Source organism: Ambystoma mexicanum, chromosome 9 (genome assembly GCF_040938575.1).
Source record: "Ambystoma mexicanum isolate Mex_15411 chromosome 9, UKY_AmexF1_1, whole genome shotgun sequence".
NCBI classification, from domain to species: domain Eukaryota; kingdom Metazoa; phylum Chordata; class Amphibia; order Caudata; family Ambystomatidae; genus Ambystoma; species Ambystoma mexicanum.
This window is the reverse complement of record NC_090931.1, coordinates 960,265,584-960,290,500: the sequence shown is the minus strand read 5'-3', so window position 1 is coordinate 960,290,500 and position 24,917 is coordinate 960,265,584. Positions and strand designations below refer to the sequence as shown.

The 24,917-nt window shown below is 46.1% G+C and overlaps 1 protein-coding gene across 3 annotated transcripts in view; it reads right to left on the bottom strand.

Annotated features, from left to right (window-relative positions):
* The window catches only part of KLHL23 (kelch like family member 23), a 221,494-nt gene that overhangs the window by 154,914 nt on the left and 41,663 nt on the right, over positions 1-24,917 (bottom strand). For all 3 annotated transcript variants that reach the window (XM_069616171.1, XM_069616169.1, XM_069616170.1), the window contains exon 2: positions 4,705-5,919. In XM_069616171.1, the coding sequence (XP_069472272.1) occupies positions 4,705-5,917 (1,213 nt within the window). In that variant the 5' untranslated portion in view covers positions 5,918-5,919. The remainder of the gene's footprint in view (positions 1-4,704; positions 5,920-24,917) is intronic.

Here is a 24,917-nt window from a genome sequence, read left to right as displayed (position 1 = left end):
CTCTCTAATCTTGGATTTTGATAACGAGATTGCTGTTCAAATCAGCAGGCTAGTCTCGGTAAATTCCTCCACCTTATTAGTGGGTGACATGAATAGGTGGAGGGGGAACCCAGTAGATAAAGAGGCTACGGCCTTGGAAAGTACCTTGAACAATACGGGTTTCCACATAATAAACAACGAACCCACAACACCTCAAGGGAATCAGCTGGACTGGATCTGTACAAACAACCTGCAGTCGGCACTGGTCTCAACAGAGCCTTGCATCTGGTCTGACCATAGTCTGGTCACCTTCGAGATAATACTAGAATCCCCATCTAAAAAGCAGGAGAACCCTCATGTGAAAGTTTGGAGCAGAAATTTCAAGAATTTAGGGCCAGAGCTTTTAAAACCATGTCTACAGCAAATTTTTGAGTCATTTGCAGAAAATGATAGCTGCGAGCTCATGTTATCGAACTACACCATACATTTGCAAAAGCTAGTAGACAAGCATGCCCCATTGAAAAACAAGTCTGTCAAAAAAAACAATAACCAATGTAAATGGTACAATAACGAAATCAATACACTTAAACAAGTAAAATGCGCCAAGGAAAGAGTATGGCAACGGAACCAAACCCAAGAAAACAGGGAAGATTGGAAACGTATAGACAAGGAGTATAGAAAGGCAGTAAAAGAAACAAAATCAAACTATTACAATAAAGAAATTGAGGCAGCCGCAAATTAAAGAGCAAACTTTTCGAAATACTCAAGGCAATTGAAAAACCCAAGGTGCTCTCAACACCCCTCAACCCTTTTAAAGAAGACTGCGATAGAGAGCAAGAAGCTTTTGCCGCCAACATTTTCAAAGCCTGAAACAATATCATACAGGCAAGGGACATCACAAGTCCAGAAACCCTCCCCATAGAAAACCCTCCATCTGAAAGTAGAGAAAGTTTCAGCTTTGCAGCTATCACGGAGGAGGATTTTTGTCTGCTGCTGGCCAAAATGAAACCAACTTCTTGTGCTGAAAATACACTCCCCACAAAGATCATACCGGATAACAAAAGAACTTTTTGCACCGAATCTTACTAGAATAATCAACGCCTCTTTTATAGAGGGAATAGTTCCAAACACCATTAAAGATGTCACAATAACTCCCCTAGTCAAGAAGGTGGGTCTTGACCCTAAAGATCCAAGTAACTTACGTCCCATAACCAATTCGAACTTTATCTTGAAGGTATTGGATAAAATCGCCACAAACCAGCTGCAAAAACATGTGGAGACTTATGAGATGCTCCACAATCAGCAATCGGGTTTTAGAGCAGCACCGAGTCAGCTATGCTTGACTTACAATCACATATGCTGGAGTTGATAGATAAGGGCAAATCGGGGCTGCTCATGCTGCTAGACCTCAGTGTGGCATTCGACCTGGTTCACCACCAGTTACTCCAAGCTGCACTAGATAAAATTGCAGGGTGCTCTCCATTAGCACTGGCTTGGTTAGCATCCTTCCTGAGTGACAGGAAGGCAAGAATTCACTGGGGAGATACATTTTCAGAAGCGGCCCTTATCCTGTTTGGAGTCCCTCAAGGAGCTAGTTTGTCTCCATTGTTATTTAACTTATACATGCGAAGCCTCTGTGACTTACTGGAAAGCATTGGTGTATTTTTCACAAACTACGCCAATGATACACAGCTTGTCTTCGAACTAACAGGAGATTACGTTACAGATAGTGCCAAAATAGAGGAGGTTTATAAGGTCATTGACATCTGGATGCAGAGACACTGGATGTGTCTTAACAACACCAAGACAGAACTTATGATCTTTGGTTCTCGTCAAGCAAGATCTAAATTAGGAGCACAATACAAGGATTTTGCTATAAAAGAAGCCACCATCTCAGTGCTACCACAAGTTAAAACACTGGGGATGATGGTGGAAGCATCAGTTGGTGCCGAAGCACAAGTCAACTACTTAGCTAAAAACAATGCGTATTATTTGTGCCTCTTAAGAGCCATCAGACCCTTCATTAACGAAGCAAATACTGCAAAAATCACAAGGGCGATCTTACTGTCCCACCTACATTATGGTCATGCTTTGCTAATGGGAGCCACAAAGAGGGAATTACAGAGATGTCAGGTCCTACAGAATGATGCTATCCGTATAGTTATGAAAATCAAATACGGTGAACACATATCGGCAGGAAGGAAGAATCTTCATTGGCTTAGAATAAAAGAGAGATTGTCCACAGATGCCTCTTTGGAGTGGCTCCAACCTATTTTAAAGAAAGAATCTCGCTCTATATGCCAAAGAGAAGCCTCAGATCAGCAGATGTAGACCTCCTGACGGTTCCGGAGGCTAAACGGGCAGCAGGTTAAGGCAGAGCTTTTCCGTCAGGGTAGCCAAATTTTGGAACAGGCTCCCAGCAACCCTGAGACAGGAAGGAAATTACATCACTTTTAGGAAATCTTTGAAAACATTCTTATTTCAGTGAATTCCAAGGCAATAGGGCACTCTCTAGACATAGCTATGACTAATCTAGTACTTAAAACTTCCACCCTTTCATGCGAATCTTAATCTTTGGTTCCCCGCACTTTGATGCCTGCGGGCTTTCGGCGCGTTACAAGCACATAGAAATAGAAATAGAAAATAGGTGTAGTTCTGCCAGTGACAAAAATAGTTAAACTCACAAGGGTAGGCGTCGTAATCTTCCATGTAGGGCTCTTGCAGCCAGTTAATAAAGTTCTCAATGTCTCTGAGTCTCTTGGGGTTCCCTTCCCCAAGCTTCAATCCTTCCAGTTCCAAACAAAAAGACACTGTTTCTGTTTAGGCCTCTGAGGGTTCCCTTCCCCAGGTCTAGGCCTCTCTTGCAAAGTAAAAAAATGTCTCTGTGGGCCTCTCAGGGTTCCCTTCCCCAAGCGTAGACCCCTCTGGTTTCAAACAAAAGTTCAGCTTGTCAGGATGTACCTTTCAACACATAGTCTTCATGGGGCAGTGTCAGAGACTTTTGAAAACCCTGGGCTTTTGCTCCTCCCCTGTGACACCACTCTGACTTCTGACCCCTCTCTTTACACCTTGTATCTTCTTCTGGCACCTTTTCCTTCTGGTGCCTTTTCCACTCTACTCTTGTTTCTCTTTTGCCTTTCTTTCCTCTTTGTAATGCCCACTTGCACCTCCTTTTTCCTTTATTGTGCCTCTTGCACACTCCGCTTGCTTTGCTGTGCCCTTGGCACACTCTTTCCACTTCACTGTGCACCCTTGCTCCTTCCTTTTTCTACTTTCGGGTCGCTCGTACCCTCTTTCCTGTTTTCGGGTCGCTTGCACCCTCTCCGCTTTCTGCACCCTTGAAATTCACCTTTTCTGCCTTCGTGCCACCAGTGCAGTGTTTGTTTACTTTTCCTTGCTTTCTTTTTGCTTTCCGATTCACATGTTGCTTGCATCTTTCATCACTTTCACTCCCGCTCCAGCCCCATGCACTGTACTGAGTTTTTCTCTCTCTCTCTCTTTAATGTGCGAAACTCACACGATAGCGTGGCACTGGTGAGCAGCTCATCAGGATCTGTAGGTTGAGGTCAGGGTCTTACAACCTGCACCTCAGATACCCCTGGGACTGGCACATTTCCCAGGGGAACAAGCACTGGTCTGGACATGGCCAGCAGCTGGCAGTATGCCTCACTCTGGCTCCCTAGAGACACGGCTCTCTCGCCACGCTGCAACCCCTCTGACACACCGGGTTAACATCTTGGCATCATGGTCTCCTCTGGATCTTCCAGGCTTCTCTTGCTGCAGCCTCCTTCTCCCTGGCTTCCACGTTCCAACCAGCAACTTCAGCTCGCTCATCTTCTTTGGCAGAACCACACCTTGTATATCCTGAGAGTCAAGTGGAGTCAGGTATTCATGATTAAGGTGAAATGTCTGATCTTGCCTGACTCTATTAGTGGAATAGCCTAGTGGTGAAATGTAATAGGCCTCTCCCGGCACCCCAATGTTATTCCTATGGGTAATCTTTATTACTCTCGGTCCCATCGTCTTCGTCCCAGTACCTGTTGGAAATGGGGGGAGGATTATGGAATGGGATTGGAAATATACAATAAAAGCTGAGGGAGAGGGATTTGATGTATAATGGGAAAAGGGTAATACCATGGCTCTTCTTCGTCCCAGTCCCTTTTGGAAATGGGGGGAGGATTATGGAATGGGATTGGAAATATACAATAAAAGCTGAGGGATTTCATGTATAATGGGAAAAGGGGCAATACCATGCCTTGCCTTTAGGCATTCTCCTCCTGTTCCCCCGTGACCCTCCACTCAGGTGATCCTCCCTCGCTTGTCCACCCCCAGGGTCGGGATTCAAAGGCGTTGGCCCTTCCCTGGCCTTCTGAATGGAGAATCACGGGAGAGTAGGTGGGAGAATACCATCAGGATTCTCACAAGTGCCATCCCTGCATCTAAATGATTGGGTGAAAACAGTGGTTGGGCAAGAGAAGTGTCAGTCCAAAGAAGCAACAGCGGCAGAAGAATATCAGAGACAATTAAAGACAATGTACTCAGGAAACACTCCAAGACTGATGATGATGAACAGAAGACCTGAATTTGTAACAAGCTGTTTTTCTATGGCCTTTCAAAAGAGACTTTCCATTTGTTAAGCACACACACTAGTAAGATTGAATGTTGTTACAGTAAAAACCAATTAGTAGAGTATGTCAAGAGAATAAATTAAAAACTGCCACATACCTTTAATCATGCTTGCGATGGGCACCCATTTCCTTATCAGCGGGTCATAAAACTCTGCCTCATTGGCTGGGGCCCCTTTCCTGTAACCTCCCAGTGCATAGACACAACCACACAAGGTAACTGAGCAGTGGTAATACCTTGCATTGAGCATGGGGCATCCTTCTGTCCATTCATCGGTCTCTGTGTTATAAACCCACATGGTGTCCAGAGCCTCTATGTTGTCTGTCCGGTATCCCCCGGTAACATATATGTTTGGCCCCAGGTTAGTGGCGCTATAGCTTTCCCTTGTGTGATCTGGCATCTCCCTCCCCTGGATCCAAGTGTTGGTTAAAGGGTCCCACACATGCACCTCTGACAAAGGATGCCAATAGTAGCCTCCAATCACGTACATATTGGCAGTGGATCTTTTGGGAATCTCTTTTCCTCTGGGTCTTAAAGCACAGTATATCAGGGCCCGGATCTTGTTTTCACTGAGCAGGTACATTTTCCGCAGTTCTAAAGCAGTCCTTAAATAATTTTCATCTAAATCGACTTTGACACACCTGAGCAGATCATGAACAAATTCAATTCTCGTCCCGACATCGTGTGCAGTCCACCTAATGATTGCTTCCAACAGTGTTTCTTCTTTCCAAACGTTGAGGTTCTCCCCAGACAGCATGTATTTAAATTTCCGACTGTTTATTTCCAGAAATTCCTCCTGTCTCCACACCTCTTCAAACCTAGAAAAGATTATTCTTCTGGATTCTTTCTCCAGGTCCGAGCAGACATGAAATTCAGCAAACGAGTGCATCCCAATACAGTTGTCCACATCAAGATGTCGGACTAGAAACTGTTCGCAAGCATCTTTCACTGAGACAAACTGCAGGAGATCAGCAGCCTGCAGAAGGCTTTGGACATTCCTTTCTGTTATTCGAATCTGTGTCGTGTATGTGTAATTGATGAGGGCTTCAAGTATGTTGTGGTCAATCCCAGAGAGTTTGATTTGATTCTTTGATTTCTCTTTCATGTCCGCCGTGAACATCACCTTGAAGTAAGTGCTGCAGGCAGCCAAGGCGGCCTTGTGGCAGTGAAAGATGCGCCCTGAAGAACACTGCAGTGTGATATCGGTAAACAACCCATCGAGGTAAAATGTTCGAAAGGCGCCCAGAAAATCCACAGGATGCGAAGGATCGTTGAAAACATAGACATAGTCTTCTTGCCCCTTCAGCGACATTGCTGCAATAAAAAGCATAGAATACAGTCAGCATCATTGTCACAACAGAGTGAACACATATTTGCAGTACAGTCTCTAGAGCGAGCAACCGCTTGGCCTTTCAGTGGGTTGGAATGTGTGTATGCTTGTAAAAATTGCCTTATTGAGAAATGAATATCCTCAATGTATCCGCAATGGAGCTCATCATCAGTTCATTACTGCAGGTGGTCGAACAAGCAGCCAGATTAACAATGACTTGTCATCGTTCTGATCAGAAATGAAGACGGCATCTCAACGTGCGGAATGTTTTCTATCTCAGCACCAAACACACAGCAATACATTCCTACAATCTGTCAACATTCTATACTTCACAGTTTCTCTTCTTCATAGGCATGCTGATGCTATAGGCACCAATGCAACCGTAACCCTTCAGCAAGAATGTGTTGTGCCAACACCAAAGTGTGCTCCGCTTTGCTACTGTGCATTTTAGATATCTTATCTCTCCCTCAAGACATTGACGAACATTTGCAATATTCAAACTCCTAAGTCCTGTCGCCTTTCCTCCATACTTATGGGGTGTTCGTCCCATTGGGATAGGACCAGCACAATTGTCCTCTAAATTTGAATTTTGGGACGGAGCTCGTGCACACACATGGCATGGCCGCGGTACACACTGACTTCTCCCGATGGCAATGCCTGCCAGTCCCTGTTTTCCATGTGGACGGGGCAGGTCGCACAGAAGCTCTGCTTGTGCTACCACCTGTCCCTCCCCCATTTTAAGTCAGGGTTAAAAGCAGGTTTTTCAGGCTGTGTATGTGTCATCACTTAGCACGGTACTCAAATTTACTCAGATTGGAGTGCCTTGTCACAATCATTGTTGGGACACATGTGAGGCCTGCATTACTTTGTTACACCAGGCTGTTAGGAAGCAATCTTAAAACAGATCCCTTCAGGCCACCTAAGGCTCCTAACAGGGTCTCGTGGAGAGAAGTTAAGTAATACAATCTATTGCAGGGCAGACTAGTGCAGTGAATCCTTTGGGGGGGGGGGAGTTGCCATGCCCGAAAGGGAGGGCTCAGGTCCTTCAATGGCTCTGCGTTCACCGGGGACAACTTAGAGACCACCAGTGATCTCGACTAGGATACCCCGGGGGTATACAAGCTATTAAACTGATTGGTGGTTAGGGACTCACACCAGCCGGGTGGTAGAGTGCTCAGGTGGCATATGGCTCATCTTCACCAGGGGCTTCTACCGGGGTGGTTCACAACTAGTGCTCAGTGCCTACGACCAGAGCTTGCTCTAAGGTGCCAACAGCTACTACCAGATCCATAAAGATCTGGATTAAGCCACAATCTGACATACCTTCCGATGCACTCGATCTTGGTGCTCATCCCATCATTTTCGGTTGCAGCAGCAGCATCCTTATTTTATAAGGGAGCCGCCTCTGCTTTTTCCTCAGCATCCTCTACCTCATCTTCCATTCTTCTAGGGAAGGAGGAAAGATTTTGGGGCTCTTTGGGGAAAGAGGTCTATGTCAATGCCTCGCTCCACCTCAGCAAGCATACAAAGACATGTTTTGGCAGCATTCAACCAATGCATATGAAAAGAGTTGGCAGAATTCCACAGTGAACCCCTTCCAGAAAAGCAAGAAGCATTTCAGGCTGGCCTGGCATTTGCTAGGAACGCAACTCAGGATCCCCTAGAAGCCTCAGCACAACACAAATATACAGAGGCAAGAGGTATGTGCACCGGGGTAGACATGAACAGGCCAGTTTAGCTACACTCTTCAAACTTTGCACAAGACACCCAAGAAAAGTCTGGATTTCCCCTGTGAATGCTCAGATATTCTCCAGAGCACCACAGATGAGGAGTGTACCAAAAAAGATTTACATGTTAACAGCAACATCTCTGGCTGTCCTTAGAAAATGGCCTCAAAATCCTTTCCAATCGACTGCCTTCTCATGGCAAGATTTTAGGTCAAGAAAGTCAGGGGGTTTAGAGGTGGACTAAAAAGAAAACAAAGGCAGTCAGGCAATTCACCTAGTATTTCCAGAAAAAAAGCAAAGCAGAAATTAGGTTTAAGTCTGGACCTACAGGTAATAACACTTAATAACACTCATGTTTGCTTTACCTTGATGCACATTTACTGTGCATCAAGGGTAAAGCAAACTTGACAAGTGTTCAATGTAGGCCAGTCTAGCCATGCAGCAACACTTATCATGCATGCTTTACCCTTGATGGACAGTAACTGTGCATCAAGTGTAAATCAAACATAACACGTATGTGTGCTTTACCCCTGGTACACAGTGTAAGGGATCAAGAGTAAGACTCTGACACAGTGTCATGTTAAGTGTTGGTTATACACTTTTATTTTCAAAATAATAAGAGGGTTGGGGGGAATCCTATGCATTCCTAACTATAAGAGGGATTTCCCTGCTTCAACAAAACTAAGGAATATCTGTGTCAGGAGGCTAACAAAAAGATTGTTCTTCTTCCTGTGTCCACACCCTAAACTGACCCTTACAATCTAAACGTAATATTATGTACACAGGGGGATTCACATAAGCTATTTCTTTCAAGTTCCAAAACAGAAATAGGTTTAACATGTAAAAAGGAAAATAATAACACAGTTCCACCAGGAAAGGGTTTTTTCCTTCCCCTAGATTTCTTATGTTAATCAAATGGTTCACATTCACTTTCTCAAACTCTGTATTTCCATTAGGGTGAAATGGTTTCTCTTTAAACTCCAGGTATACTACCTTACTAGGATATTTATGACTTTCAAATGTATCCTCCAAAAAGGGGTATGCGTGGAAATGACAGCATCCATATGCCACTTATTGTTTACTGTGGGTTTTCATTTTACCAATGTATTGCGTGACTTTCATGTTTCCCAAATGTATTTTCCACCTTGCACTGTATATGACTGTATATTCACTGCATTGTTTTTGCTAGCTGAGTGACCCGGCCTTGCTACTTCTGCCATTGGGTTTAGTCCACCCTACCCTGCACCTGGGGTATGTGGGGGGGGGGGGGGTTTGGTGGAATTCCTCCAGCCCTGGGAAAGTACTCCAAAAACCATTTAAACCTGTTCCATGCACTGATACCAGAATTCCAGAGCTAACAATCTGGCCTGACCCTTTTCAATCTCCCCTTTGTCGTGGCATAAAGCCTCTCTGAACCCTGCAAAACGAGTTCCACTTGCGCCCATCATGGGGTGGGTGGGCTCTGGAAGCCCACCTGTCCCCACCCAACAATTAGCCTGCCCTTTGACCCCAACTGTCCTGCACTGTATAATTTCATCTCCCCATACCCTACAATTAACATCCCCTCTGGGCTCAAACTGCCAACACCCCTGTCCTGGGAATCACACAGAATACCTGAAAGTGTGTGTCCCACTCTGCATCCCATCTCCCCTGGAAACGACCCTGGCAACACTTGCTCAAACAAAAACATGCCTTGGTGAGGTGGGCTGGTCCTGGAAACGACCATGGCAACACTTGCCCAAACAAACACTTGCCTGGGTGGAGGTTTGGCCCTGCAGTGGGTGAAGCAACCACCTTATATAAGCCTGTGGAGAAAGGACTGGGGACTCACTCTTCTCTCTTTGGTTGCTGGCAGTGGTGTGCGGACGGCCCCTTCCACAGATATCCTTGTCTTGCCTCTGCATCCTTCCCAATGTATATGTGTGTGTGTGTGTGTGTGTGTGTGTGTCTGTGTGTGTGGGTCTCTGTGTGTGTCTGTGTGTGTCTGTGTGTGAGAGAGTCTGTGTGTTTGTGTGTGTGTATGTCTCTGTATCCCTGTTTGTGTCTCTCTTATTCTCTTTCTCCTTCTCTCTTTCTCCCTTGTGTGCCTGTGTGCACTCTCTCACTGGGTGCCACCTTTCTCATTGGGCAACCCTCTCTTGTGCTTCCTTTCTCTTTTGTCCTTCCTCTCTCAGCCCTCAGTCTCTACCTGCCCCCTTCTCCCACTTACTCTCCAAACCTTCCCTTCAGGTCCTTGCTACCCGGTGCATCCAAGGGTACACATCGGGCTCCCAAGTTCCATGCCAGTGGGTGTGCCTAGCTAGTGTGCCTGTCATCAATGCCCCACCTCGTGCCCATAACCTAGTGTAGGCCATCACCCGTGTCTAGTGTGTTTGATTTGTCCTGCTGGCAAGGAGTTTACTCCTCTTCCTGTAATACATCTGTTCCTGGTTTCTTCACAGACTTTGGTGCCTTCATTGTGTTCCCACTCTTCAGTGCAGCCTGCCTGTTATTGCCACATGGGGGACCCGGTCCATCAGTGCACACAACGCAGCCGGTTTATAGTCATAGAATCGAATACAATAATGTCGAAAGTCAAAAAATTGAAAAAATAATGTCAAAAAAAAGTCACATTTCTTTTTTATTATGTTTTTTATTTGAAATGGGGGGTTCCCCCCAACCACCCTTTATTTTTATTTTTGTTTTGACCTTTTTATTTACATGCGGAACCCAAAAAAAAATCTACAAAAAAAAAACATTCTACTTTTTTTTCGACATTATTTTTTCTAATTCAACATTATTTATTTGATTTTATGACTGCACACCAACGCAGCCCCACCTGGTCTGTTGACTCCCTGGTCCAAAACTGTGGCCCTGACTGGGATATCCCACAAGACCTCCCCATTTTGGCATGCCTCCCAGTTCCACAGTATGCTTCCTCCCTTCAATACTTGTTTACAATGTTATGTTTCCAAGTTTACTTTGCTTTCCACTCCTGGTGTACTCCCCTACCAGGATGGGGCTATTTCACATGGTTCAAGTCTGTTTTCTTTCTCATTCCTGGTTTACTCTCCTGCCAGGATATCACTATTTCATAAATGCAAATTTGCTTTCTTCCTTACTCCTCTGTGTGTGTGTGAGTCCAGTTTTACCGTTTGCCTGGTTCACTAACCTGCCACGACTTTTTCCCCTCTAATGATTATTCATTTTATCCACAATATTATATTTGTCCAATATTGGGTTGCTGACACCCTTTTTGCCAAAGTTCGTAACACTCTCTTTCATGTTTTGGGCTATTGACCCCTTTTCAGAATTATTCACATTCATATTAACATCTCTTTTCATGCAGTGGGTTGCAACCCTTTCTCAGTATTATTTACAAAGATACCAGTTTTCTCAAAGTCCCTGCTCTGCCTTCCCCCACACTACTTCTGTAACACAGTATTCACTTTCAGGTGCTCCGGTACCCCATTCAGCTTCACTGGGCTTACCGGACATCTTTCGTGTCCCAAAGGTCTCACTTTGCCTTCCTTGCATGATTTCGGTGACACGGCATTCGCCTGCAGGCATTCCGATAACCCATTCAGCTTCTCTCAGCTTACCGGACGTCTTTCGGGTCTCTTGCATCTCTGTCTCTCCATCTTCTCCGGTTTGCTGAATCAGTGTGTGTCCCGTCAGCCAAGCTGCCCTCGCTTTGCCACTTCCTGCAGCGTACGGCTCCTGCTGCTGTTGGCAATCGAGCAGTGGGCTTCCTTCACTCTGCTTTTCCCACAAACCTCTTGTGTCAAACACAATCAATCTCCTTCCGTTCTGCTTGCATTCGGCATTCTCCTCAGCGGCAGCACCAGTCACCAGCTCACTTGGTTTCTGCCTCTCTCTCTCTCTGGTCTGTCAGCTGTGGCATATTTAAACTTCCCGGGCTTGCCGAACAATTTGAGAAGACTAGAGCGATGTGTTGGTTTACCGGTCTTAGTCATCTTCATTCCTTAGTCGCTCTTCCTCATCCCAGTACAAAAAGGGGGGGTACACGCTGTGATTGAGTGATAATACCTTTATATTCTTCATCTATATCACAATAGGCCATATAGGTATGTTGTATAGGTGCATGTATATCATTAGAAATTATGGTTCCTAGGTTATTGTGACTGAGCTTTGTCTTATCCCTCTGAAGTAGGTCTTCTCCCACTTGTTTCTCCCGCAGATAGCTACCCACAGGTTCAGAATCAGGTAGCTTCTGCTTTTCCACGCCCATCCAAGAGGAACTTCCCTCCAGAGGATTAGTGATGAGGTTGCTAGATTAGTCACAACAGTTACTGTGAATCAAGGGTAAAGCCAACATGATAAATGTTATTACCTGGCTAGACTGTCCTACATTGAATGTATTCCAGTCTAGCCAGGTTACAACACTTATCATGTATGCTTGACCCTTCAGGGGTAAATCAGACATACCACTTATGTTTTCTTTACCCTCGATGCACAGTTACTGTGAATCAAGGGTAAAGCCAACATGATAAACATTACTACTTGGCTAGACTGTCGTACATTGAATGTAGTCCAGTCTATCCAGATAATAACACGTATGTTGTTAAGGGTCATACAAACATGATAATTGCTATTAACTGGCTAGACTGTTCTACATTAAATGTAATTTTCTCTAGCAACGTCATAACACTTATCATGTTTGCTTTGCCCATGATGCCAAGTAAAAAATACCATGCCACATTAAGAAAGTATATACAGACTGGCACTCAAATTGCCACTGTCCTTATATTATCTCACTGTGGCATGGCGTTTTATACCTGGCAACAAGGGAAAAGCAAACATAAGTTACTTTCTGAATGGGGCATGACATATTTTACTTGCATCAAGTGTAAAGCAAACATGATATGTGTTTTTACATGGCTTGACTGGAGGCTCCAGTTTAGCCATATATTATGTGTGTGCCAGGGCATTTTTGTACTCTGCATGAGGGGTTAAAAGCAAACATAAGTGTGATTAGTTGGTACACTGGCCTACGATTGTATAGCCAGACTGGACATACTTTATTTCTGTTGCAAGGCATTTTTTACTGCCTGGGAACCCTTATATGGTAATACTGGCATATATTGGTGCACCATATATGGACATGTATGAGTACAGCCAGTATAAAAAGTTTTATATACTGGCATATGTTAAGGGAAAAGGTATAGTGAAATCAAGTGCCAACATACAAAATTGATTGCAAACTGTGTGACTTTTTACCCTATTTTTCACAGAAAATGCTGTAAAATGCACAATTTTAACCCCTTCGCCCCCTCACCAGAACCTCTCTTGTTTGGTTTGGGCTCGCTCATTTCCGCATATTAGAGATACATTTATGCCCCTCCTGTTCAAAAATTCACCAGCAGCCACTGGATCTTGCTGATATAAACAGACAATATGACATGCATGTACTATATCAAGAAGCGGGGGCGGGGGGCACCAGATCTCTGGCATTGTGCATGCTGTTTGTGGAGATCTGGGAGTGGGCTCTCAGTCACTGCATCCTTCTCAAAGACGTCCACCCTCCTGGAGTATAGAACATGTATGAGGACAGGCTGAGCAGGCTGAATTGTCAAGCAACCATCCACAACGGGGGGCTTGACAATTCAGCACTCCATCACATTTTCTAGGAATAGGGTCTCCCACAGTTGGACGTTTATGCTTCTGCGATGAATGCGAAATGCAGAAAGTTTACATCTCTATGGTTTTGGGACTTGGGCTCTCTCAGGGATGCTCTAGTTTTTCTTTGGTCCAATCAGACTATCTATGATTTTCTACCGATCACTCTTATTCAGAAGGTAATATCCAAGTGACTCATGACTTGCAACTCTTCCATGATCCTGTTAACTGCACTTTGGCCAGTCAGGACTTGGCTTGCAGTTCTGGTTAAGTCGGCTTCTGTGGGCTGATATTTCCTCCAGTCTTTTCAGCTATTATGATTCAGCAGAGAGATAAAGTGCATCAACCCTCCTCTCAGTCGTTGAGCATGGTCACTTGGTTCCTGGAGGGTTCATTCTGGGACACCCAGGGTTGTCAGAAGATAATCTGAAGATAACCTGGAGGGCCAGGAAGCCTTCCACACAGGCACGATATGACAGTAAATAGCTAGGATTTTGCAAAGGGTTAATCGAAAAGGGCTTAAACCCTGTGAAAAGCTAATTTGATCATGTGCTACCATTCATGTCTATTCTTGCGAGCTCAGATGTGCACACTGATTCCACCAGCACCTACCTTGCAGCTGTAGTAGCATACAGAAATACTCCCAATGTTTCCTTCTCTATCTCTAATGTGATTGTTCTGTGTCATTCCCAAGGTCTGTAGCAGCTTTATCCACCGGTTAAACACTGCATCTGGTGCAGGACCTAAATCTGATGCTTTCGGCGATCACTCATAGGCCCTTTGAACCCATTGCCTATGCGGATATCAAGCAGTTCACATTAAAGGCTGCACTTCTGGTGGTGGTGACGTCAGCCACAATGGAAAGTGAGATTCAGGCCCTATTTGTTTTACTGCAGCGATTCTGTCAAGCTGTACTGTATGCGCCCCACGATCAGGATGGGCTTCTTGGCAGCAACAGAACCTTTGAGTTTGTCCACCCAAGATTATTCTGGCCTCGAGCTGATGTAGGGTACTACTGGCAGCACTGCACCAGGTGTGTCTGCAAGTGGCTCGTCCTAAAGCCTATCTACGTCATATGCAGAGCTCCAGTCCCATAAACCTCATCTGTATCGACTTTCTCAGCTAGAAGATGGATTGATGAGGGTTGCAGAACATCCCAGTGGTGACAGACCCATTTTCTCAGTAAATGCAGCAATTTCCCATGGAAGATCAGCACCGCACCACCCTTAATCACATGCTGTGGGAGAAGTACTTGGTGCATTACGGTTTGCCTGCCAAAATCTATTCAGTCCATGGGCCAGACTTTGAATTAACACTCATCAAGTAAATACTGGAGTTGGTTGACTGCTCCCATATTTATCCACATCACCACCAGGGAGATGTCCAAGTGGAGGGATTTAATCACACTCTCCTGGTGATGCTGGGCACCCTCTGCTGGAGAAGACAAGGTGGAGTCAGCATGTGGCTACCTTTACCCATGCCTACAACTGTACGAGAAATGATGGCACTCAGTTTATGCCATACTACTTGATGTTCGAAAAGATGCCTGACTGCCTGTGGAATCGTGTTTTGGAGTGTCTGCATATGGAACAGGCAGCACGACATAGGTCAGCTGTGTAAAGGAGCTCAAATGTCCGCTAGAGCAAGCCCACCAGCTTGCCCAGGCTGCCGCAGAGAAGATAGTAGAAAGCAACAAACACTGTAATGACACCAAGGTTAGATTCCATGCTCATGAGCTAGGCAATCAGGTTTTCATCTAGAGCTCGGGAGAAGAGGAAAGAACAATTAGAACAGCTTTCTTCATAGATAGGACTCACCAATCTAGCCGCCCAAAGCCACAGATTTTCCTTGTGAACATTCAATGCCGTAAAAGTGGGATTAATCGTACAGACCACCGTTTAGAATTAAGCTTTAATACTACATTGCAACCCCATCAGGGCAAGCTTCTTTAGAAGTACATGCTTTATGAGAGCCTCCGTCAGAGCAATAGAAGGAACACTGACATCTTGATTTTGTGTCATTAAGTGAGGGTGGCCTTCCAGCATTGGAAGCATTGCTCGAATATTCATATGTATCCAGTTATTATACGCAATTGCCACAAATGCGCTACTGTTATTTGATTTTATGGCCTCTAGAACAATGCACCATGCCCTTTTCTTTTCATTACTTTTTAATGTGTAACCACTCTTTGTTTTAAAGGGAGAAAGCTATAGCAGAGTTAGTATGTTTCTTGGTATTGCACAGATTTCTTATTAGCACATATTTTGATAGATCATTAGTATCATTAAACCCATCTCTTCTATGCCCTGGGAGATCCCAGAGCCAGCTTGTGTAAGGCGTCTGTGGGGCCGCCCCCTCAATGGATTATTGAAAGAAAGCATAGCTAAAATCCAGCAAAGCACCAAGAGAAACTGGCTGCATTGCTTACCCCTGGCTCTATTCGAATTGAGAAACAAGCCCGGCTCTGATCATCACCTCACACCCCACAAGGTGGTGACGGGACGCTACATGCGCCTCCTACTAGCCCCACCCACCAGGGCAGTAAAGGATTGCAAGGGGGTAGCAGAGATTTTTGGCAACGAGATGGTTGATTATGTGAATGCACTTGTTTCTAGAGCCTAGAGTCACCTATTAAAGTGGGGGACCAAGTCCTCCTCAAGAATTTCGTAAGGCGCTGGAATGCGACCCACTTCACGGGACCCCATACCGTGGAAGCTATAACAGAAAGGGCAGTGAAGCTCGAAGGCCGGTCAGTCTGGCATCACGTGCAGGATATAAAACTCTACAAGGCATCGACCCGCCCCAACACGCTTCCAGAGAAATTGATAGTGCAGAAATAGGCAACGCCCCAGACAGATGTAATGCCCCAACCCTAAAAACTGTAGATAATGATGACTCCCTAAATGTTGGCAACCCAGAACATGCCGGCCATCCAATGATCAGATGCTTACAAGCCCCTGATATCCCACTGCTATTCTGGTCCAAATTGATAAATAAGACGAATATTGTCCCAGTACTAAGAGACTACGAGTATCAAGAAATGTGCACCGTCGTTCCATGGTGTCAAGTACCTTTAATGGAAGTCATCCGATGCTAAAGTAGAACTGACCATACAGCATGCACAACCTCATTAGGAATACACTGTGTTAACACTTTTTATGATGTTCTCTCTCTTTTGTCTTCTGCACATGCATGTTGTTGCGACTGTGATTGTTGATGTATAAGTAGTTTAGGATAAGGTTACAGGATTTTACATGTTGGCTTCTAGTGACTACCCCAAAGCGCTGTCTCATCAATATACTCATGCTATACCGAGGGCCGCGCACACTAGACCATGGCTGCCCCGAATTTACTATTACACATTCCTTGAGTATCTAGCACAAACATACCCACAACTTCACCATATTATACCAACCCATAGACACCGATCAGTACGGATAATATGGGAGGAAATGTTCACATGGGCATTAAATGATTACCTTGTACGCGGAGCTTAAAAATCTTACAACTACTAACACCATAACGCTTTTTATCACGATTTTCAATTGGTCAACTTTATCATCTCATCTGCTACAAGATCGACGAAAGGAAAGGTAAAATGGTTAAGTTAATAAAAATTGTTATAAACGCTGTGTGGTTATTATTGTCAGTGGGTGTTTTAGCTGCTGTGCTCTGGAAAATGTACATGGCTTTGCATGTCTCCCCTGCATCAAATAATAACATTTCCCCAACCCCAGCAGCAAGGACAACTGTGTTAGGTGGTACCAGTGAAGCGGCTCACAACGTAAGAAGAGGTAAGCGTAGGGTGGGAACAGATGTAAGTGGAGTAGACACATATCTCACTGGCACTGCACACGTAGTTAACAACATGTGGGACAAACACATATCTAAAATTGGTAAGGATACGACAAGGGATAGCTGCTATGTCTGCTCATTAATCCCTTATGCCATGGGTGCCTCCAGGATCTACGTAGCAACGGAAGTGCCAGCTGCGACAGCGCAATGCCTCCTGTACCTCGCAATGTTCCAAACACGGGGAAGGTTTCAAGGGAAGACGGCAACACTAAGGTGGAGATCCAAGAAAACGTTTCCCTATGGGGACAACTTCATCAATACTTTACCAATGATGGACAATTACTGGCAACAGGCAGAAGCCCTACGCTACAACACTGACGGACCAGAGAAAGGAGAAAGAAAGGAGGTGACACTGCAGTACCTTTCATGCAAATGCGGAGCAAAGGAGATAGGCGGAGAGCCCGGTTGCTGGGAACGACCGCAAGTGCTGGTGCATGGGAAGGTATATACAAAGGATGGATGGGAGGATGGAGTAGTAGGGAGCAAGGCAGTGACTTTAACAAAAGCCGCTGTGACCAAGGTTCAAGAAGAAAATGACAAATGCCTCAAGGAATGGGCCAAGAGGGCAAGCTTGCTGACCTGGGTGGACAAGGAAGATGGGCCACTCACAATAATTCCGCTGACCACACCTGCCTTATGCTACCAGCACGATGGCACTGGTGAAGTGGGACAAAACAAAGGGTGCAGAAGAATAGAGAAGATCCCACAAATGGGAACGGGAACAGCGGCGCTGATGGATCACTATTGGACCTGTGGTTCTAAGGCATACGAGAAACTCCCACCGAACTGGGGAGAGATATGTTCCTTGGTGCATGTCAACATACCCTCACTGGTAGTACCCAAAACGCATGTGAACATAAACAATTTCCCCAAAATGGACAAAGGCAACAGTAGAAAGAAGACTTTGCTGCCATCCACACCAGATGCTAAGAACAACGTCACAACCAAGAAGAACTCAGGAGAGTAAAAAGAGGAAACTAATTCTGGGGACGGTCTGAGGTGGCACTCGACGAGATACTGCCAGCACACAGATTCTTCAGCAGAATTGCAATGTTCTTCTCAGTACTGATACACCCAGGATTTCAGACGTATGCCAATGCAAAGTGGCTCCAAATAACGTGTTGGGAGTTCATGATGACTATAAATTCAACTGTGAACGGTATCAACGCAATAAAGGAGGAGCTCAGAGCAATACGGCTGGTGGCACTAGAAAACAGATACGTCCTGGCCTCTTCACGCTGCAGCCTGGCCTCCTCCAGCTGCCTTTCCACGAGCTGCGTCAGGGTGGCCTGTTGTTCCTCAATGCGCTGCATGCGAGTACTGAGCTCAGCCATGGAGGGCTTTGGGGAGCGCATGGGGCTGTGCAGTGTTTGGGGGCTGAACTGTAGGCCATGGATGGATGACAGTTCATCCGTGTTGTCCCCCTCACCCTGTTGAACAACTTCGGCCTGCATGGCCTGGGCACTGTCATCACTCGATGCGGCCTCCTCAGCAGTGCAGATGGACTGCAGGACTGCAGGATGGCATCCAGGGCCATGGTGGGTGCCTGCATGGGGATGGTGGCGTCCACTGGTGCTTGTGTGCCCGATGCAGCTAGTGCTTGTGTGCCAGAGCAGCTAGCATCGTCCTCCTGGGCAGGAGTGCTGCGTTGGGCGCATGCAGGTGGCCGCTGCGTCGCCTGTTGCCTGTCGTCGCTGTCACTTGACCTGGTTGTGGGGATACAGAGGGCATGCTGTTATTTGTGTGATGTTACTTGATGTGTCCATCACATGCATCAAACTGAACGATCCATTACCACTTGCATGTACACACTTATGACTGTTGATACACTCAGGTGTGTGTGTGTCTCTGCTTCCACTCAGGCACACACTGTGTGCATGTCCTGGGGACATGCATTGAGGATGTGTTACTTGTCATCTGGGTTGTCAGTGGGTCCATTGGGACTGTCCTGCCCCGGCTGGGGGGGCAATTTTCAGTGGGTCCATTGGGTTACTCCTGCCCTGGCTGGCGGGGGCATGGTCAGTGGGTCCATTGGGTCACTCCTGCCCTGGCTGGGTGGGGGCATGGTCAGTGGGTCCATTGGGTCACTCCTGCCCTGGCTGGGGGGGGGCATGGTCAGTGGGTCCATTGGGTCACTCCTGCCCTGGGTGGGGGGGCATGGTCAGTGGGTCCATTGGGTCAGTCCTGCCCTGGCTGGGGGGGCATGGTCAGTGGGTCAATTGTGTCTCTCCTGCCCTAGCTGGGGGGGGGCATGGTCAGTGGGTCCATTGGGTCACTCCTGGGGTGCATTCACATGTATGGCTTTGTACTTTGTGCACTTACCGGCATCTGCAGGTGGGCTCACTCCTGCCTCTGCGTCTTCGATGCCGTGGATGCCCTCGAGGTGCAGGACACTGCTGCAGCGCTCCTCCCACAACTGCAACTTCAGAGGGGATGCAGGCCCTCCACCAGTGCCAGTGCTGTGCTGGCGGTGTGCAGCGATGAGGTTGTGCACCCGGATCCTTAGGTCATCCCACCTCTTATGGCAGTCCTTTACAGTGCGTGTCGTCAACCTGACCGCTGTGCACTTGCGTGCTGCTTCGGCCCACACCTCCTTGTGGCATTGCTGGGTAGCGCGCCACTGTTCTGCGCTGAAGAGCATTTCTGCATGCTCCACAATGTGTTCGACCAGTACTGTGAGCTCGGCCTCACTGAAGCGCTGCTTTCACTGTCTACGTGCTGAGATCCTGGATACCATGGTGGTAGATGTATTCTCAGTCTCAGGTAGGTGTTCTGACCTGTGGTGTTTGAGGATGGCAGTGGATTGTACTTTATATAATGGCCGCCTCTCTGTTTCTGTTTTCTTTTGCGGTCATGGTATTTCCGCTTCCGGTGATGTGTTTGTGATGGCGGGGACGGACACAGGTTTTGCACTGCTTTTTGTGGCGGTATGTCCGTGTGCATGGGTGTTTACGTGACGACGGTGATGACAGACACACCGTTTCCACCTTGGTGTGTTGCGCGTGACCCACAAGCTGTAATCGGCCGTTCATTCCTTAACCTTGCGGTCGCAGAAACGGTGTCACCGTCGTCACGGAATCACCGGATTCGGGACCAGTGGACTTGTAATGAGGCCCCGGGTATCTTTAACAGAGTATTACAGATGGACCTAGGGAATTGAAAGACAGAGAGAACTGTGATACAGTATGCAGATGACCTTATGACCTTTTAGTGTACAGTGCAACAGAAGAACAGTGCCGAAATTACTCTGTGACCCTCTTAACCTTACTAGCTGAAAAGGGCTACAAAGTGGACATAAAGAAACTGCAGTATTGCCAGCGGGAGGTGGCCTACTTGGGACAGATAATTTCCCCAGAGGGGAGGAGACTCACTGCAGACAGAGTAGAAGCAGTGCAGAATACAGCCCAGCCCGCTACTGTGAAACAGATGCAACAATTTCTGGGACTGTGCAATTATTGCCGGTCCTGGATCTTTGATTATTCATCCTACACCAAACCACCTTTGCAAGGTCTAAAGGAAGCACAAAAGACGGCAGGCCCCATAGCATGGACACAGGAAATTACTCAATCCTTTCTTGTCCTAGAAAATGCAATTAGCACTGCGCCTGTTTTAGCAACTTCAGACTGTAACAAGGAGTTCTTTTTGTTCTCACACTGAAATGGCCAGGTCATGACAGCCGTTCTCACACAGCAAACGCCTTTGGGACACAAACTATTGGCTTACTACAGGGGCCTCCTGGATCCAGTAGTACAAGGCCATTTTCCATGCGAGCAAGCCCTTGCGGCAGCAGCTTTTGCCATTAAGAAATATACAGCAATTACTATAGGCTGTTCTGTGACACTCTATGTGGCACACACACTTTTTGCCATACTGGAGCGGTCCAAATCTACCATTACAATACAACGTGTGTCCGGGTATGAGGTGATTCTCACAAACTCCTCTATCCACATTGTACGATGCCACATAGTAAATCCAGCTCACTTTCTATCTCAACCTGTCCAAGACGATGATGTACATGAATGTGCCACATACGAAGAGACAGATGATGCTTTGCCAGTGCCAAGGAAGATCCCTTAGATGGGGGTAGGTGTATTTCATTGACAGGTCCTCAACAATTGACCAGAACACTGGACAGAGGCACACAGGGGCAGTAGTGGTGCGCGCAGAGAAAGGAATATATGAGGTCATAGCAAAGATGAGATTACCAACCCATTATTCCGTAAAGCTTCAGAACTAATTGTCATGATAGAATGGGCTACAGGAATAGCAGTGACAATATATTTGGATTCCACATATGTTATATCAACAGTGCACTCGGGTCTGTTGAGATGGAAAAGGGGAGGGTTCAGGAAGGTAGATGGCACTACAGTGCAACTTGCAGATCTGCTAGCTAGACTATTTGAGCTGTTGCTTCTAACGTCAGCAATGGCTGTGGTAAAGCGTGCGTCCCATACTAAAGGCACAGGCTTCGTAGCACTAGGCAATGATGCAAAAGACACAGCAGCCAAGGAAGCAGGATATCTGCCCTATGTGGCAGAAAGGACACACATATATACAATAGTACTAAGACAACAAGTACAACTGCCAAAGCCCTATAATGCCCTGCCCATCACACAAATAATTGAACTACAGGGAAGTGCACCCCCAGAAGGGCATAAATTATGGGAAAAAAGGGGGGTTCTTTATCGCCCACTGACTTGATACGGCGACAAAACAGTACATCACAGCCAGTAATGCCCCAGGTGTTACTTACAATTGCCCTTGAACAATTGCACTACTCTGCACAAGTTGCCAAAAAAAGCATTGCAGCTGACCTAGCAGAAGAGTGGTTTGTTCAGAATTCATAAGTGGCTGAATTCCTTGTGAATTACATTGCTTGTCAAATGTTGAATGCAGGGCACACTTTGAGAACACTTAAAGCTATTCTTCCTCGCCCATCTGGGCCCTCCCGCCATCAGCATATCAGTTTTATTGATATGGTAAACAGATGCAGCAACTTTTGCTATTTACTTGTTGTGGTGTGCCCCTATTCCCGTTGGCTTGAAGCTGTACTGTGTGTCCACCATGAATGTAAAATCAGCAGCAAACTTCCCTGTATGTGAGGTATTCTCCAGATGGGAAATTTGTGAAGTATTAAAGTGTGACAATGGTGTGCATATTTCCAACGACTTATTTAAATAAATTGCCTCTCAAATGAGGATTAATCATAAACTTTACTCTGCTTATCACCAGCAAGCCAACGGTGTAGTGGAATGCCTCTGCTGCCTTTTAAATGAGTGACTTGCAAATCTGTGTGAAACACTTCACAAGAGCTGGCTTCATTGCTCGTCGATGGCTCTATTCGCTTTCACCTGACAGCTCACGAAATTGGGCTGGGCAGGTGCATGCATTCTCACTTTCACCTGTGCGCACTGCATCTGATGCTCACAATGCAGCAGAGATCCTGGGGGAGGGGTTTTATGTGTATCTTAGGGCCTTAACAAATGCTATCAGAATGATATCTCTGCAGGTGGGCCCTCAACAAAGCTGGCCGGCCAACCAACCATCAGATCCTTTGACACCACAAGAAAAGGCATCACTGTTGCAACAGCCACCACTCTACGCAGTCATCAGGAATTTCACAAAAAAGTGAAACCAACCACGCTTTGTAGGACCATTCGAGGTAGTTTAGGCCACGCCCATGGCTGTCAAAAGAAAGGGCAAGTGGCCATGGATACACCTCACAGACGCCCCCTGCCAGCCGTACGAAGAGCAAGGAGGGGACACAAGAGGAGTATGAGTCCTTTTACTATGACATTTTTCACGTGGCTTTTGCCCAGTGTACACGGATGGTGTCCTTTACCAACGCCTCAGCAGAAGACATATGGAGGATCTTGGGTCTATATATTCTGTATTGTGTTTTTTTTCCTCCTTCTCACTATCCTCTTTTTTGAGCTTAAAGAGTTGGTAAGGAAACATAGTATAAACTTTACTAATTTAGCAGCAGATATTAGTTTGTTAATAACGAGATTTAGGAGGAGCACATTGAACAGTGAGATGTTTTTTGGGACAAGAGGGGGGGTGCACATCCCACTGAGCAGGACAACATATGGTATGACCACACAAGGGCAGTGGGACAGAAGAGATTGAATGAGACGTGCTTCGTATGCTCATTATTTCCCCATGCAACTGGCACGCGCAAACTATTTGCACTGCAGGAAATACCGCCAGTAACAGCACAGTGTTTAATAAACTTGGCCTTAGGTAAAGTAAGAGGCCTGTTTCAGGGTCTCAAAGCACTGCTGGAATGGGTGGTAGAGGGATATGAGGTTTATGAAGACAACTACATAAAACTTAAGAGAATGGCAGAAAATGAGGATACAAAACACATCATCTTGCAGTATGTCACATAAGGAGCTAGGAAGGGGGAAATGTTGTTGACAATGCAGCACAAAGTAAATTGCCAGAATGAGACAGGGCATGACATTCCCTGCTGTAGGGCATGACCACGGCTGCATGTTGAGGGGCAGTTTTTCATCAAAACAAATGGGAGGGGGAAATAATAGGGTATACTGCAAGCGCACTGGTGGGGTTGGGTCAGCAGATCATTGCACATATTAACAGGAGTTGCTGTAGTGTTTGGGAAAATACAGTGCAAGCATTGACCTATAGTAATGAAAAGAACCTGTCACTGTCAAAATATCAAAACTCACACAACCTTCTTTATGTTTCAGTCACGTGGTACAGTACACATAGGGGAGAATTGTAACTGTAAATGGACAATGCACATAAATGGCCTGAGAGGTGGGACGAAAGCCCTCCTGTACTCCTAGTGCACCTGTGGCACTCATACATACACCCAGCTCCCTCCCGATTGGACTTTAACCTGTACCCTGGAGACGCTGCACTCGCCTGCACTGGTCATCCCACATGCTCATCCTGTCTCTATAAATGAACATTCTTTTCTGGAGAACATGAACTATGCTAGAGGAAAAAAGCAGGCATAGCATCCTTCTGCCTTACGCCGCAGAAAGCGGCAGAATTATTTCAACCAGAAAACAGCAGACAGACTGGCAGAGATGTCACCTGAATGTAGGTTGTTTAGTTCCCCTGCGGTGTTTTTCACTTCATTACTCGTGCCAGGGGTGCAGACGGCGTAAAACATGCGAAGGCTCCAGATCATTCGCTATGAACTGTTGTTGTCGGTGACGTCTTGATGGGAGGGCAAACGGGGCTCGTACCCCAGGCCCCTGTCCTGGGACCCCCCCACCTGTTCTTCACTTTCGAGAGGGGATTATGTGTGTTCTATATTTGTAATTAATTATCACTTCACTTGGTGGTTGGGCAAACAGCACATGTGCTGAGCCAAGAGAATGAGACACAGTGTCTGCCTGGAGGCTGCAGGCTGCAGCCTGCCGCTCCACTCAGGACGAGAAAAAAACCTCAATAACAGAATTTAACTTGTTGAGCAAGTGAAGTCTCTGAATTCTGTCTGCTCTGTGCTCCCCCACTGGAGTACCAATCAAAGGTCTAATTTTACAGGCCACGTGATCATTCCTAGTGCCCGTGTGTCTGGCTAGAGCCTAGGCTTGAACACTTCAGTCAGGTTGAGTTTAGGTCGGAGTTGGGTGGGGATGATGTTGATGTCTGCATCATTGATGTTGTATATGGGTTTTTATTATCTAGTTGGTTTGATTAGTTCTGATATTGTCATGTGATTTGCTTTGCTCTGATCTGTTCTGCATTTTGTAAAAATTGAAAATAAAACATCTAAAGAAAAAAATAAAAACAATAAAGCAGTA